Here is a 16,336-nt window from a genome sequence, read left to right as displayed (position 1 = left end):
CATGGGCTTGCTTCATGCTGTTCACAGCATGGTAGCCAGGGCAACAGAGCCTCATGCTTCAACACTCTTTGTTGTTGCTCTTAGAAATTGACCCACTATGCTGTTTACATTTAAATTGCACAACTTTCCCCAGGCCTTTAAAGCCTATTGTTTAGTTAGGCTATAACATGGAAAAGGTTTTGTGATAACTGCACCGTAATTTATTTATTTAAAAAAATAAAAAATTCTGATCCCAATTTCGTGTAACAGTTTTTACTTTTCGATGTTCATACCCCTGTTAGCCCAACATCCAATTATGTTTACTGAGTTTTCGAGAACCAGCTTCCCTGTGGCTGTTGGTAGAGCATGGTGTTTGCAATGCCAGCATGGTGTGTGCAACGCCAGGGCTGAGGGTTCGATTCCCACGGGGGCCCAGTACAACAACAAAAAAGCATGAAATGTATGCATTCACTACTGTAAGTCACTCTGGATAAGAGCGTCTGCTAAATGACTAAAATGTGTAAAAAAAAAAAAAAAAAAGTAACCATTTGTCAACAAAGAGAACAAACTGAAATGCACTGAAATTAAGCCAATTTGTTGTCTGTTCGGATATTCTGGAGCCTTCATAGATGTTCACCCCTAATAGGGTCATGTCTTCACTTTTATGGATACATAGATAATTATTATTTTTTGAAAGAGGACTAGAGTTGTCTTAACAAAGTAAAGTGTATATAACCAGGTATTTTATGATGAAGGAAGTAGAACTAGTCTTGAGGAAGGAACTATTCAGGACCGGGATTTCTGTGGTTACCATCTCTACCTAGATAAGTTATATCGTTTTAATTTATGTCATTAATTTCTATGTCATAGGAGTGGGCAGAATGTAACCTTTATTTAACAAGGCCAGTCAGTTAAGAACAAAGTCTTATTTAAGAAAAGGGCGCTTATGATGTTATGAACCCTATACTGCCAGCAACACAATTCCCCACTTTCCTTTTTCTATTTTCACCCCAAACCTACATCCTAACCCTAAAGTGGTCCAGTAACTCCTAACCCCTCTTTGATGCCCCAAATTTCTGCCCTAACCTCTGCTCTCTCTGCTTCCCCCTAGCTGCAGCGGCCGGGAGTTGAGGACATGGAGGTACTGCAGAAGGAGCTGATCCAGGTGCAGACATTGATGGACAACATGACACGTGAGAGGGAGGAGGAGTCGGTACGCCTCAAGAGCCAATACGAGCAGCTGCAGGCTGTCCACACCACCTCAGAGGTAAGGCTGCAGGGGGAATGGCCCATCTTGGTTTAGTTTTATGTTACTGGTCCAGTATGTACTGCTAGTATCTTCACTATCCCTCAGTGCAAGGCAGGCCCAAAGGTTTAGGGCAGTTAGTCAACTAGTGATTAGCTCCTCTTCTTGCACAAGGGAGACTGGTAAACATGCTTCTAATAATGGTTAAACACACACATACACACTGTCATACAGTCAGGAACCTCTGTGAATTAAAAAGGAAAGGTTTTATATGCCCTTTCACAATTGTTTATCACATTCTTTACATCATAGAAGGGGTGTCCAAGTGGATATGAAGTTGTGATTGTTTAACCATTTGTAAATAAAACAGATGGCCTTTACTCTCATTCTACAACCTTTGCCTGGTCGTAAACACTGATTAGATATTCCACTGGCTTTCCCGCACCTAGCACCTACTGTATTGCCACTCCTATTCTCTTCAATCTGAGCTTACAGGAATGTATGCGTCCTCAGGCCTGGAGGGAAGCACAAGTCATTCAGCTACTCAAGAATAGCAAAGCATAATTTACTGGTTCAAACAGCTGACCAATCAGCTTACTACCGACCCGTAGTACATTTTTGGGAGAAATTGTGTTTGAACAGATACAATGCTATTTCACAGTAAACAAATTAACAACAGACTTTCAGAATACTTATATGATTTTAGGAGCTGTTTTGTTTGACTTCAGTGCAGCTTTTTGCATTATCAATCATAATCAGCTGCTGAAAAAAGCATGTGATGGCTTTATCGTCTGCCAAATCGTGGATTGAGAGCTACCTATCTAACAGAACACAGAGGGTTTTCTTTCATTGAAACCTCCCTAATTTAAACCAAGTAGAGTGTGGTATACTTCAAGGCATATGTCTTGGTCCTTTCCTTTTTTATATTTTTACTAATGACCTACCACTAGCCTTAAAGCCTGTGTGTCTATGTATGCTGATGACTCAGCATTATACACATCAGCTACCACATTAAGTGAAATCACTGCAACCCTTAACAAAGAGCTGTAGTCAGTTGTAGAATGGGTGGCTGATAATAAGCTAGTCCTTTAATATATCAAAAGCCCTAAACCTTATCTAAATCTTGTAATGTATCATGTATCAACTGAGCAACGTGAGGAGACTAAACTGCCTGGTGGAACCCTAGATTGTAAACTGACATTGTCAAAACATATTGACCCAATGGTTGCTAAGATGGGGAGAGATCTGGCTGTGATAAAGTGCGTCTCTGCTTTCTTGACATCACAATTAACCAAACAAGTCCTACAGGCCCTAGTTTTATCACACCTGGACTACTGCCCACTTATATGGTCAAATGTTGCAAAGAAGGACATGGGTAAATTACAGTTGGCCCAGAACAGAGCAGAATGGCTGGGCCTTAAATGTAAACACGGATGGCTTATATCAAGAACATGCATGTCAATCTCTCTTCGCTTAAAGTAGAGGAGAGATTGAATGCATCTGTCTTTTGTGAGAAGTATTGATGTGTTGAAAGCACCGATCTGTGTGTTCAAACAGCTAACACACAGCTCAGACACCCATACATAACCCACAAGACATGCCTCTTCACAGTCCCTAAGTCCAGAACAGAGGCTGGGAAATGAACAGTACCACATAGAGCCTTGACCACATGGAACTCTTCCACATCAGGTAACTCAAGCTCTCAGTAAAATCTGATGAAAAAATATAGAACAACACGTACTGTGAAGAGACACATTTGTTTTACTATCCTTGTGGGGACCAAACAGTTGCTTCCCATTCAAAATCCAATTTTCCCTTTTAACCTAATCCTAACTAAACCCTAACCCTATTTCTCCTCCCTAATTGTAAACCTAACCCCTAAGCCTAAAATAGCCCTTTTCCTTGTGGGGACTTGCAAAAAGTCCCCACCTGTCCCAATTAGCCTTGTTTGACTATCATTGTGAGGTCTTCTGGTCCCCACAAGGATAGTAAAACCAAAAAAACACACACACTACGCACGCCCACGCATTGTTATATTGTATTTTTGCAGTAGTGTACATATTGTACATTTGGCAGAAGCTAAAAGGGATCTTATTAAATACTAAATACTTAAGATGGTCCTTTTTAACAAGCTCTTGATTGACTAAAATAACCTTCATATTCAATGTTTTTAATAAAGGGATGCTTGAACTCCCTTTCCCAATCCTGCGGTGTGTGTCTGTCTGCATAATTCAGCGATATTTCCTGCATTACTGAACCCATAAGGCGTTGGAAGGAGAAGATTAGGAGGGAGTTTTTCTATAACTATGGCTTCATCATTATTGCCACCCTATTTCCTACATTGTGTACTAGTTTTGGGCCCTGTTCAAAAACAGTGCACTAAACAGGGAATAGGGTGCAATTTTGGATGAAGCGTGTCTGCTTACACCCCCCTCCATCTCTTTCCCTCTTTCTGCCATTCCCCATCCGTCTCCTCTCTGGACTGCAATACAGACCTTTGGTTGATATATTTAACTGCACAACGAGGGACTGAATGAATAAGACATTAGAATATTAAAAGACCTTGGCTCAAGTGCTGAGCGATTGACCTACATTTCTGGGGAGTTTTCAGTTTTTAAACAACTAATTGACTGCCGTCAGTTTAATTATTTGAATTCCATTTAATTCTGTATTTTTCTGTGAACTCAATGGGCAGTTTCTCTAGAGATAAATCAGATCAAGCCTGAACTGTGCGATGTAGTAGGGAGTTGTAGTTTCCAACACGCCAATATTCTATATAGTTTAGTCTAGAAAACTTGGTAATAAACTACAATGACCATCATCCATTGCGCACCTACTTGTCTGATCTGTGTGGGGCAGACATGGAGAGAAGAGACAGAAGAATGTGTGATCGAGAGGGACAGCGAGCAATTGCTTCGAGGTATCTCTACCTGAATTTACATGATCTAAGTGATTGATAGTTGGTATTCAGCAGTCATAAAAGTATGCCTTATTTACTTTGAAGAACTACCAAAATAGTGATTTTTGTCAGACAGCATAGGAAGCAGCTCTATAGAGATGAGATGATGACTTGGAATGAAATAATAAAATCATCAAATAAACCAAATGTAATATATGCAACAGCTGAAATATTTTATTAAAGTAATGTGAAAAAATGATGTTTAAGTGATCAGCAGTAATGGGCAGTCACTACCATTATGGGACTTTTAGTAATTGTTTTATTCTGTGTTACAGCATTCAACCCACAAACATTAATTGCACTATGCATAGTTGTTTTTAAATCATTGAAAACTGATGATTCGTTAACTATCTAACTGAAATCCACCTAAAAAAGCACTAATCGCTTGTTCTGGTGTTTTAATTATGAAATAGCCTTCAGCTGTAATTAATAAATGAGCACTGCTGTTGTGGTGAGTTGACTGCTTGGGACAATAGTTTAGAATCTCACTGGTTCTCCTGGGTGACGCATCAGCCTCTTGTTCTGTGTTTTCTGTTTACAACAACTGCAGTCGAAACATAAATTATTTGGCGGAAATATGCTAAATTTGCTTTAAGCGCGCGCGCGCACACACACGCAGACTACTTTCAATTGGCTCTCCTGATAGATTACAGCTTTCATCACTTCAGTTTATAAAAATCTGAAGTACTTTACATATGAATGCATTTTCTTAAAGGTCACTACTGTCATGGAATCACATGGCTTTTATAACTGAATAATGAATCGTGAACAAAGCTCCTAGGTTCATGGAGATCTTGCCTGGCTCATCCTGTAGTCCTACATGGGCTAGTAGACTACATTACCCATCCACCCCTTTCCTACCTGTGCTAGACTGCACCACCACATGTCCATAACCTGTTTTACCTGCGATAGACTACACTACCATCCGCCCCGGCTGAAGTAGATCCCTTCAATGACAACCAGTTGGTTGAATGTTGAGATGATTGAAACAAATCACCTAATCTCTGAGTGCCTTGCTCAGCTCAAACCTGGTGAGCAAACCGTTGGTCACTTCTCTGTGGGTTTCTGTGTTTTTCTAGGCTCATGTGTTGTTTGTCTACTAGTGCTTACCTCTGCTTTGTCTCTTTCCCTTCCCAACCTTTGCTTCCACTCCTCCTCACCCAATTCTCCCTTTTCCCTTTCTTGAAGATCTGTAAACTGGAGGTAAAGCATTGCTGTTTTACTCGGGCACCTCAATCTCCTCTCAATTTTATGGATGAATGTTTCACTGACTATTTAGTTGTCAGAAATGGGGTTTATTTATTTTAGGTATCTCTGCTGCCTGTATGTATGTTTGTGTGTATATGACTGCCTATTAGTTGTTATGCCTTTGCTCGACTCTCTCTTCGTACTGTATGGATGCTCTGTAAGCTTGCTGGCTTGCCAAGTGAATGCTTTTAAAATAATGTTTAATGCAACTATGATATTTATACAATATAAATTACAATTATAATCCTGAATATTAAGGCTATGGCCACTTCATGTTACACACACAGACACTCAGCCATGCAAATTGTATGGGCTATTATTTATTTAGTCATTATACCTCTTATGGCAGTAATTTTACAACCACTAATTATTGTAAATTTAGACTGAGAATTGTGTCTAACTATGGTAAAGGATGAAATAAGTATAGTCACTTATCTGCTAAATTGTTACAATTATAAGAAAAGACAATCAGTCTTGATGTGGCTAAAAGAAAAGGAATATAAAATATACTGTTTACAGGAAACTCACTCTACAACTTGAGATTTACATTTACGTCATTTAGCAGACGCTCTTATCCAGAGCGACTTACAAATTGGTGTATTCACCTTATGATATCCAGTGGAACAACCACTTTACAATAGTACATCTATATCTTTTTTGGGGGGGGGTCAGAAGGATTACTATATCCTATCCCAGGTATTCCTTAAAGAGGTGGGGTTTCAGGTGTCTACGGAAGGTGGTGATTGACTCCGCTGTCCTGGCGTCGTGAGGGAGCTTGTTCCACCATTGGGGTGCCAGGGCAGCGAACAGTTTTGACTGGGCTGAGCGGGAACTGTGCTTCCGCAGAGGTAGGGGGGCCAGCAGGCCAGAGGTGGATGAACGCAGTGCCCTTGTTTGGGTGTAGGGCCTGATCAGAGCCTGATGGTACGGAGGTGCCGTTCCCTTCACAGCTCCGTAGGCAAGCACCATGGTCTTGTAGCAGATGCGAGCTTCAACTGGAAGCCAGTGGAGTGTGCGGAGGAGCGGGGTGAAAATAAGTTGGAATGGGGCGGTGAAATAAGTTTCTGTCATGGACAAAGGAACTCAAAAGGTGTGATGATACTAATTAACAAAAATGTCGATGCGAATGTGCAAACAGTCAGGAATGATCCGCAAGGAAGATGGACCCTTTTGAATATGAAAGTGATGTAAAAACAGACTTGGCTCATTAAAACTTCGAGATCGGTGTTCCTTCCACGGGACGGTTGAGCTAACGTAGGCTAATGTGATTAGCACGAGGTTGTAAGTAACAAGGTCGAGGGGAAGGTATTTCGGGAGGGTGGGGGGTCTCAGATGGTTCAGGGGCAGCACTTGGGGGGACGATCTTGGATGGTTGATGGTTGGGAGCTTGGGCCGGTGGCCGATTGTACTTGGTGGGAGATCTGTCCATGTGCTCTAGGGCGGGGCACTGTACCCCGGTTGCTCCTGTGGGTCGCTCTGGATGGGAGTGTCTGCTAGATTACTGAATGTAATGTAAATGTTGAGCAGCTTCACTGCAGGTAGATTGTATGTTTTAAAAAGCATTCTTTATAAAATTCCAAGACAGTGCTTAAAGCCCAGTCGCCAGTGGGTATGTGAAGTCCTACTGACCACTCGACCAGAATCTAGCACATGGCATGTGAATGTTTTTTAATGTAAACAAAGTAAAGTGTCTCACATTGATTTTGTGTGTTCCAGATGACCATCTCTCAGCTGAAGGCAGAGCTAGAGAAGGGACCTCAGGAGGCAGCAGTGTACACCCAGCAGATCCACCAACTACAGAGCTCTCTGAACAACCTGCAGCAACAGAGCCAGGTCTCTCTCACTCACACACACACACACACACACACACACCAACAACTAGTACTTCCCCTCCCATAGTTTAATCGATGCTCCATCAGTCCATGTCACCATCATCACAAATTCACCTCCCGTAAAGACACTTTGATCGTTTAATAGCTTTACAATCGTAACAACGGATGAAATACAAGCACTCACACTGTAGGATGTGCAACCTGACCAATAGACATGTAAAAATATGCCAGCCTTGCCAGGCAATTATTTTAGTCTCTTAATTAACCCAGCTTCCTCACGTACCACCTTCTCATCACACTGCTCTGCTGTCACCAGCCTGAGATGAGCTTTCATTGGCAACATCGACATGTTGACAAAACACACACAGGCCTATAATTAAACCAGCAGTGGTTCATATCTGCCATACCCCTGCCCTGTTGGTTGTGCTGCCGGCACAGCTGCTCTCCATCTCCCAAGTCGGTGTCTGGGAGAGAGGGGTGATTAGAAAGGTAGCCACCACAGACCTTCCACCCAGGCTCTCAGTTGAAAAAATCTCAATGTGACTTCCCTGGTTCCGAGAGTATAATGAAATGTAAATCAGCTTGTCTGCATGGAGACTGGATACACACATGCGCTGCTAGGACCACCCACAACCAGGAAATGAGATGGGATGTATTGTTTAAACAGAGAACAGAGAGAGGACAGTTGGGTAAAAATAAAGAGAAGAGGTAGATACTGGAGAGAGAGGTATGTTGTATATAAAGTGGGAAACCCAGAGAGAGGGGAGGGGGAAGTGTGGAGATAGAAAATATGCAGAAAGACAGATGGGGAGAGACATGCAAAGGTTTAAACAAGGACATTGGAAGGAGAGGGATGGACAGAGGTGTTGAAAGAAGAGGCTCAGGTGCTGTGGGACAGGAGGAGGACTGGAGAGCGGAGGGGAAAATGATCTGTGTGTGGGTGTTTTATGTCCCTGTCACACTCAGCAGCACTGTCATTAACACCATTGTATTCTTTCATCGCCCTTGTGCCAAGTTTACTACACACACACACACCCCGGTATTCAAGAACCTGTTGTAAAAACATGTGCTCAGAAATCTAATTTCCCCTTGCTCTGCCTTGCATGCAGGTCTGTAAGGATGCAGTGTTCTTTTCAGAGGTTGAACGACCAACGTCACTATGATACGTGAGATGGCATCTGTATGTTTTGTTTTGCCTAACGGGTACTGAGCTGTTAATTAGAGTCCTATTAAATGAATCCTCATATCCTCACTTTGGTAAACATCTCCCGATGGCATCTATTCTAAGGGTGTGTATAATACTTTCCATTACACATCACCTCGAAATCTGAAGACGGAAGGTTCATACGCCCTCTAGCAGATCGCCCCTTATGCTAATCTGTTCGGCATATTTATTTCTGTCTTTCAAAACGTTCTGAAACTCAAGTTCTCCACAACCTGTAGGCCATTTAGCAGACTCTTTTGTCCAAAGCAACTTGCATTTATGATCCCTGCCCGGAATTGAACCCGTAACCTTGGCGTTGCTAGCTCCACACTCTTACCAAGTGAGTTACACAGGACCATAATCACTAATCACTATTCCCCCTCTGGTTCCCTCCCCCAGATGCTTTCAGAGACGCTTGGGCGCAGGGAGAAGGAGTTCCAGGAGCTGGAGGACTGCCTGGGGGCTGAGCAGGCCTCCAAGAAGACAGCCCAGGCCACCCTGCACCAGACAGAGATGGAGGTGCAAGAGCTCCAGGCCCGGGTGGCAGGGGCTGAAGCCAGCCTGCAGAGAGCCCAAGCAGAGCTGGGGGAGGAGGTTGGGAGGCTCCGGAGGGAGGTGGCTGAGCTGGAGGCCAAGCATGGGGAGGTAAAGGCAGAGAGGAAGCAGCTGCAGCAGCAGAGGGAGGAGAGGGAGAGCCAGGGCCTGGTGCAGCAGAGTGAGATCAACCAGGTTAGTAGTGACACGGGCACCCACACGTCAGACACGCACAAACACACGTGGCCATCCACACACACACCCACGTATTCAGGTCAACCACACACACACACACACATCCGCACACACAGGTCACACACATACCGGTGAGACACACACGATCATCTAACACACTCAGACACACAAGTCTTTGATCAATTGTCAGCCTACCTCATCCACCTACTCTTCCCCCTCTTCCTCCTATTCCTCTTCCTCATCCTGTATTGTAGCTGCATGCTAAGCTCCTGGAGGCAGAGCGTCAGCTGGGGGAGGTGCAGGGCCGTCTGAAGGAGCAGAGGCAGCTCTCTGGGGAGAAACTGAAGGACCGTGAGCAGCAAACCGCCGACCTGCAGATCAAACTGTCCCGCTCAGAGGAACAGGTAGGTACACCACATGAGTTTCATATAGGCCGACATTCAAATCAATGTCCTGTGATAGGTGGAGCATCGGTCATATTGGCCCTTCATTTATATGGGAGCAGTAGAGTTGAACAGAGACCGATATTGTTATAGGATGTATATGGATACATGAGGACCTGGCATTGTTGCACAAGCTCTTTTATAGATTGGCCTGTCTAGTGGAAGTGGGTCTCTCTAGGTGGGGGGTTTCAGAATAAGGCCATAAACTGAGGTACTGTATTGGGACTGACCTCTATATGTGTGTCCTGCTGTAGTTGAAGGAGAACAGCAGTAAGATGTTGGACCTGCAGCACCAGCTGGAGAAAGCTAAGCAGCAACACCAGGAGCTCCAGGGCCTGCAGCAGAACACCAACACCAAGCTCAGAGAGGCACAGGTACTACCAGACATGTCAACGTGGAACTTAAAGAAAAGGGTTTCGTGTCAGTACAACTCACCTCTTCCACTGTGTGTATAGTAGAACCTGTGTAGGGATGTTCAGCACTAGAACACCCAACACACATTAGTACAGGGTTCTATTGAATATGGCACCTTAACGAAACAGAAAACAACATTTTGTATTGGACAAGTCCATGTTGTCCCATCCTGTTTCAGTCGATTTGTTTTCTGTCTGAGGCCTTATGAACACAACCCAGGACCAGGGCTCTACATTTAAAATGCCACTGGTAGCACGGGATCTCCCAATAAATAAAAAAATTAGGAGCACAACATAAAAGGAGTACCAGAGACATTTTTATTTGTATTTTTATTAACCTTTATTTAACTAGGCAAGTCCAAACCCGGACGACGCTGGGCCAATTGTGTGCCGCCCTATGGGACTCCCAATCATGGCCGGATGTGATACAGCCTGGATTCGAACCAGGAACTGTATTGACGCCTCTTGCACTGAGATGCAGTGTCTTAGAGCGCTGCGCCGTTCAGATCTACTTCAGAAGCACGTTGTGCCCTAGAAAGGAATGTGGAACCCTGTCAATTTGTTTATTATAACAATATAAAATGTTGATAGAAATACATGTCATTGAAATAGTAAATTGTGGAGTATTAAGATTCTACATTATGGAAAAGCACTCTTTTTCTATTGAGGCATTGCATTCAAAATTGTACACTGTCTCTTTAAGATCATCAAGTTTGGGATGATGACGTGCAAGACATTGCTATGATTATTTATCTTCTGAAGAAGCTATCCCATTTTTCTTTCTGTGCCCCCAAAATGTTTTGATATACTGGTTATTAGTTAGCTAGCTAATGAGGTAACAAACATTACTTAACAAAATGTAAAACAAATACGCCCACGAGTAGTTTTAGAACAGCCCGCGACATGGTTTATGAATGTAAAATGCCCCCCCCCCCCCGGGAAGAAAAAACATTGCGTCTGTAAATGGGTCAATATCTTTTGAACTGTTTGGGTAAGAAACAAGCAGTTTTCGCTGTATTAATGGTGCAAGCATGACACTAATGAATCTGCTCTCGGGAAACAATGCTTCAGACATGTTTGTTTGACTCGTCTCCCTCTGCCTCTTCGTCCATGTCCTATTAGAATGACCTGGAGCAGGTGCTGCGTCAGATCGGGGACAAGGACCAGACGATCCAGAACCTGGAGGCCCTGCTGCAGAAGACCAAGGACAGCGTGAGCCAGCTGGAGGCTGAGAGGGAGGACCTGGTGGCCAAGATCCAGGCTGGGGAGGGAGAGACGGCCGTGCTCAACCAGCTGCAGGAGAAGAACCACACGCTACAGACGCAGGTAGGAACAAAAGCACACGCATACGGACATGCACAGAAAGACATATACATAATTAATACAGCATGCCGACGCACCCGCACATACACACAATGCAGTACGATGTTCTGTATATTTCTGTTATTCAATTTGTGTGCTTAGGTGTTGTGTTAAAAAGAACACTACTGATGTGATACAGTAAAAACATACAATAGCCTAATCATGATCTGAGGGATTTAGCTCATTGTCACTTTATATTTTGGGGGTTCTAGGTCACACACTTGACAGACAAGCTGAAGAACCAATCGGAGAGCCACAAGCAGGCTCAGGACAATCTCCACAAGCAGGTGCAGGAGCAGAAGAGCCTCCTCCGTGCGGCCCAGGACCGAGCCCAGGCTGTGGAGACCTCTCTAGGGGAACTGAACGCCCAGCTGACAGAGAATAGGGAGAAGGTGATCCAACTGGACACTCAGGTAGGGTGAATGGACTGATGGATGGATAAATATTATTCCTATCCCTTTACCATTGACTGGAGAGTGGGATAAACGAATAGGGGCACAGATAGAACCCCATCACGGGGGGGGGGGGGGTGTGTGTGTCCCAGAGTTCAGAGCGTTAACCACTCAACCAGATTCCGGCACTAAAAAAGTTGTCTTGTTTCCCCAGTTGAAGTCTAAGACGGAGATGCTGCTGTCGGCCGAGGCAGCCAAGGCAGCCCAGAGAGTAGACCTGGAGAACCACCTGGAGACAGCCCAGCATGCACTGCAGGACAAGCAGCAGGTCAGCCATTGGTTTTATGACAACAGCAGAATATACTCATGCTAGATGAATATAGTATCTACCAGAATACTAATTCAATGGAGACCCATCTCTTGACATAATAATGTATCACTGATTTGTCTTCTTTTCTCAAATGAACCTGCATCTGTGGGACAAAATGCCCTATCTGAGTGCTAGGCCCCATTCCAATTCTTTAAAAGTGCATCAATCAAATTTGTTTCTAAAGCCCATCAGCTGATGTCACAATGTGCTGTACAGAAACCCAGCCTAAAACCCCAAACAGCAAGCAATGCAGGTGTAGAAGCACGGTGGCTAGGAAAAACTCCCTAGAAAGGCCGGAACCTAGGAAGAAACCTAGGCTGAGGGGTGGCCAGTCCTCTTCTGGCTGGGCCGGGTGGCGATTATAACAGAACATGGCCAAGATGTTCATAGATGACCAGCAGGGTCAAATAAAAGTCAGTGGTTGTAGAGGGTGCAATAGGTCAGCACCTCAGGAGTAAATGTCAGTTGGTTTTTCATAGCCGATCATTCAGAGTATTTCTACCGCGCCTGCTGTCTCTAGAGAGTTGAAAACAGCAGGTCTGGGACAAGGTAGCATGTCCGGTGAAGAGGTCAGGGTTCCATAGCCGCAGGCAGAACAGTTGAAACTGGAGTAGCAGCACGACCAGGTGGACTGGGGACAGCAAGGAGTCATCAAGCCAGGTAGTCCTGAGGAGAGAGGGAGAGAGAGACAAAATGAGGTGGAAACTAAGCTGCACTTTCTAACCTCCTGCCCAATGTATGACCATATTAGAGACACATATTTCCCTCAGATTACAAAGAACTCGGGAAAAAAACGATTTTGATAAACTCCCATATCTACTGGGCGAAATACCACAGTGTGCCGTCACAGCAGCAAGATTTGTGACCTGTTGCCACAAGAAAAGGTCAACCAGTGAAGAACAAACACCATTGTAAATACAACCCATATTTATGCTTATTTATTTTCCCTTTTGTACTTTAACCATTTGTACATCGTTACAACACTGTATATATACATAATATGACATTTGTAATGTCTTTTATTCTTTTGGAACTTCTGAGTGTAGTGTTTACTGTTCATTTTTGTTGTTTATTTCACTTTGTATATTATCTAATTCACTTGCTTTGGCAGTGTTACTATATGTTTCCCATGCCAATAATTCCCCTTGAATTGAGAGAGAACATATGACCAAATTTTGGGGTTCTAGTCAAGATTCTAGCAGCCGTGTTTAGCAATAACTGAAGTTTATTTAGTGCTTTATCCGTGTAGCCGGAAAGTAGAGCATTGCAGTAGTCTAATCTAGAAGTGACTAAAGCCTGGATACATTTTTCTGTGTCATTTTTGGACTGAAAGTTTCAGATTTTTGCAATGTTACTGTTACGCACGCCTCTTGGAGGAGGGAACGCAACACCCTGCTACACTCAACTCCCTGTGGAGTGAGAGAGGTATGTGACTGTAGGTGCGGGTAAGGATGACTGAGACAGAGAATATTACCGTTGAATTTATTCCTTCACACGGTAATTTGGGGAAAAGGGGCTGGATGGAACCAAAGCAAAGAAAGTACAAGTTAAAGAGCCCCCTCTCCTACCTTACCTACCCACAACTTACCTAACTAGCACCACCTGGCGCACTAACCAAAATACAGGTGATGGTCTGCCCAGCTCTTACCTAGTGTGCATAGACAGAGTACATACTACGGGTATATGTATGCCCGCAGGCCTCTTGCCTAAGCACTCCCAAGGTGCCTTCTACTTCCCCCCTGGGAACAAAAACAGAATAATTACAACCGCAAGTAAACAATTTAAAGAATCAAAAACAGTCCTTTTGACATGCACGTCTGCAGGGGTCAGCTCCAATTAGCAATGGGGCCGACCAATCAGCTGCTTGGGGGAATCCAGGAAGCCATTTCCTGAAATACATACACATACAAAAACACAACACAGAAACTGGGGAACGTAACAGTTACATAGATGAAAAAAAGCTGTCCTTGAAACAGTCTTGGTATCTTCGTCAAAAGAGAGATCAGGGTCCAGAGTAACGCCGAGGTCCTTCAGTTTTATTTGAGACGACTGTACAACCATCAAGATTAATTGTTAGATTCAACAGAAGATCTTTGTTTCTTGGGACCTAGAACTAGCATCTCTGTTTTGTCCGAGTTTAAAAGTCGAACATTTGCCGCCATCCACTTCCTTATGTCTGAAACACAGGCTTCCAGGGAGGGCAATTTTGGGGCTTCACAATGTTTCATCGAAATGTATAGCTGTGTGTCGTCCGCATAGCAGTGAAAGTTAACATTATGTTTCCGAATTACATCACCAAAAGGTAAAATATATAGTGAAAACAATAGTGGTCCTAAAACGGAGCCTTGAGGAACACAAATTTACAGTTGATTTGTCTGCGGACAAACCATCTACAGAGACAAACGGATATCTTTCCGACAGATGAGATCTAAACCAGGCCAAGGTCTAGGAGCACGAGGAGAGATGCTGAGCCTCAGTCTGACGCCGTTAAAATTGACCACCTTCAAGTGCAGTCTCAGTGCTATGATGGGGTCTAAAACCAGACTGAAGGATTTCGTATACATTGTTTGCCTTCAGGAAGGCAGTGAGTTGCTGCACAACAGCCTTTTCTAAACATTTTGAGAGGAATGAGAAATTCGATATAGGCCGATAGTTTTTTACATTTTCTGGGTCAAGGTTTGGCTTTTTCAAGAGAGGCTTTATTACTGCCACTTAGAGTTTGGTACACATCCGGTGGATAGAGAGCCGTTTATTATGTTCAACATAGGAAGGCCAAGCACAGGAAGCAGCTCTTTTCAGTAGTTTAGTTGGAATAGGGTCCAGTATGCAGCTTGAAGGTTTAGGGGCCATGATTATTTTCATCATTGTGTCAAGAGATATAGTACTAAAACACTTGAGTGTCTCCCTTGATCCTAGGTCCTGGCAGAGTTGTGCAGAATCAGGACAACTGAGGTTTGGAGAAATACGCAGATTTAAAGAGGAGTCCGTAATTTGCTTTCTAATGATCATGATCTTTTCGTCAAAGAAGTTCATGAATTTATCACTGCTGAAGTGAAAGCCATCCTCTCTTGGGGAATGCTGCTTTTTAGTTTACTTTGCGACAGTATCAAAAATACATTTTGGATTCTTATTTTCCGCAATTAAGTTGGAAAAAAAGGATGATCGAGCAGCAGTGTGGGCTCTTCGATACTACACGGTACTGTCTTTCCAAGCTAGTCGGAAGACTTCCAGTTTGGTGTAGCGCCATTTCCGTTTAATTTCTCTGGAAGCTTGCTTCAGAGCTCGGGTATTTTCTGTATACCAAAGAGCTAGTTTCTTACGACAAATGTTTTTATGGGTGCGACTGCATCTAGGGTATTACGCAAGGTTAAATTGAGTTCCTCAGTTAGGTGGTTAACTGATTTTTGTCCTCTGACGTCCTTGGGTAGGTGGAGGGAGTCTGGAAGGGCATCTAGGAATCTTTGGGTTGTCTGAGAAATTTATAGCATGGATTTTGATGATCCTTGGTTGGGGTCTGAGCCGATCGTCCAGGATTATGAGGAAAAACTTTGAGATCCACAACATTTATTCCACGGGACAAAATTAGGTCCAGAGTATGACTGTGGCAGTGAGTAGGTCCTTAGACATGTTGGACAAAACCCACTGAGTCGATGATGGCTCCGAAAGCCTTTTGGAGTGGGTCTGTGGACTTTTCCATGTGAATATTAAAGTCCCCAGAAATGTGAATAATATCTGCTATGACTACAAGGTCCGATTTAGGAATTCAGGGAACTCTGTGAGGAACGCTGTGTATGGCCCAGGAGGCCTGTAAACAGTAGCTATAAAAAGTGATTGAGTAGGATGCATAGATTTCATGACTAGAAGCTGAAATGATGAAAATTGAAATTTGCTATTGTAAATGTTAGCAACACCTCTGCCTTTGCGGGGGCTTAGGGGATATGGTCACTAGAGTAACCAGGAAGAGAGGCCTTGTTTAACACAGCAAATTAATCAGGCTTAAGCTATGTTTCAGTCAGGCCAATTACATGAAGATAATGATCAATGATTCGTTCATTGACTATAACTGCCTTGGAAGTGAGGGATCTAACATTAAGTAGCCCTATTTTGAGATGTGAGGTATCACAATCTCTTTCAATAATGACAGGAATGGAGGAGGTCT

The 16,336-nt window shown here is 43.6% G+C and overlaps 1 protein-coding gene across 2 annotated transcripts in view; it reads left to right on the top strand.

Moving 5' to 3' along the window:
- LOC106561425 (early endosome antigen 1) overlaps window positions 1-16,336 on the top strand; it is a 46,183-nt gene that overhangs the window by 19,799 nt on the left and 10,048 nt on the right. For both annotated transcript variants that reach the window (XM_014125388.2, XM_014125389.2), the window contains exons 9-16: window positions 1,091-1,246; window positions 7,149-7,265; window positions 8,868-9,197; window positions 9,452-9,601; window positions 9,895-10,014; window positions 11,176-11,379; window positions 11,628-11,828; window positions 12,022-12,135. In XM_014125388.2, coding sequence (XP_013980863.1) covers window positions 1,091-1,246; window positions 7,149-7,265; window positions 8,868-9,197; window positions 9,452-9,601; window positions 9,895-10,014; window positions 11,176-11,379; window positions 11,628-11,828; window positions 12,022-12,135 — 1,392 coding nt within the window. The remainder of the gene's footprint in view (window positions 1-1,090; window positions 1,247-7,148; window positions 7,266-8,867; window positions 9,198-9,451; window positions 9,602-9,894; window positions 10,015-11,175; window positions 11,380-11,627; window positions 11,829-12,021; window positions 12,136-16,336) is intronic.

The sequence above is a fragment of the Salmo salar genome, chromosome ssa10 (genome assembly GCF_905237065.1).
Source record: "Salmo salar chromosome ssa10, Ssal_v3.1, whole genome shotgun sequence".
In the NCBI taxonomy this organism is placed as follows: Eukaryota; Metazoa; Chordata; class Actinopteri; order Salmoniformes; family Salmonidae; genus Salmo; species Salmo salar.
The sequence above is the reverse complement of the archived record's forward strand: the minus strand, read 5'-3'. Positions and strand labels throughout refer to the sequence as shown.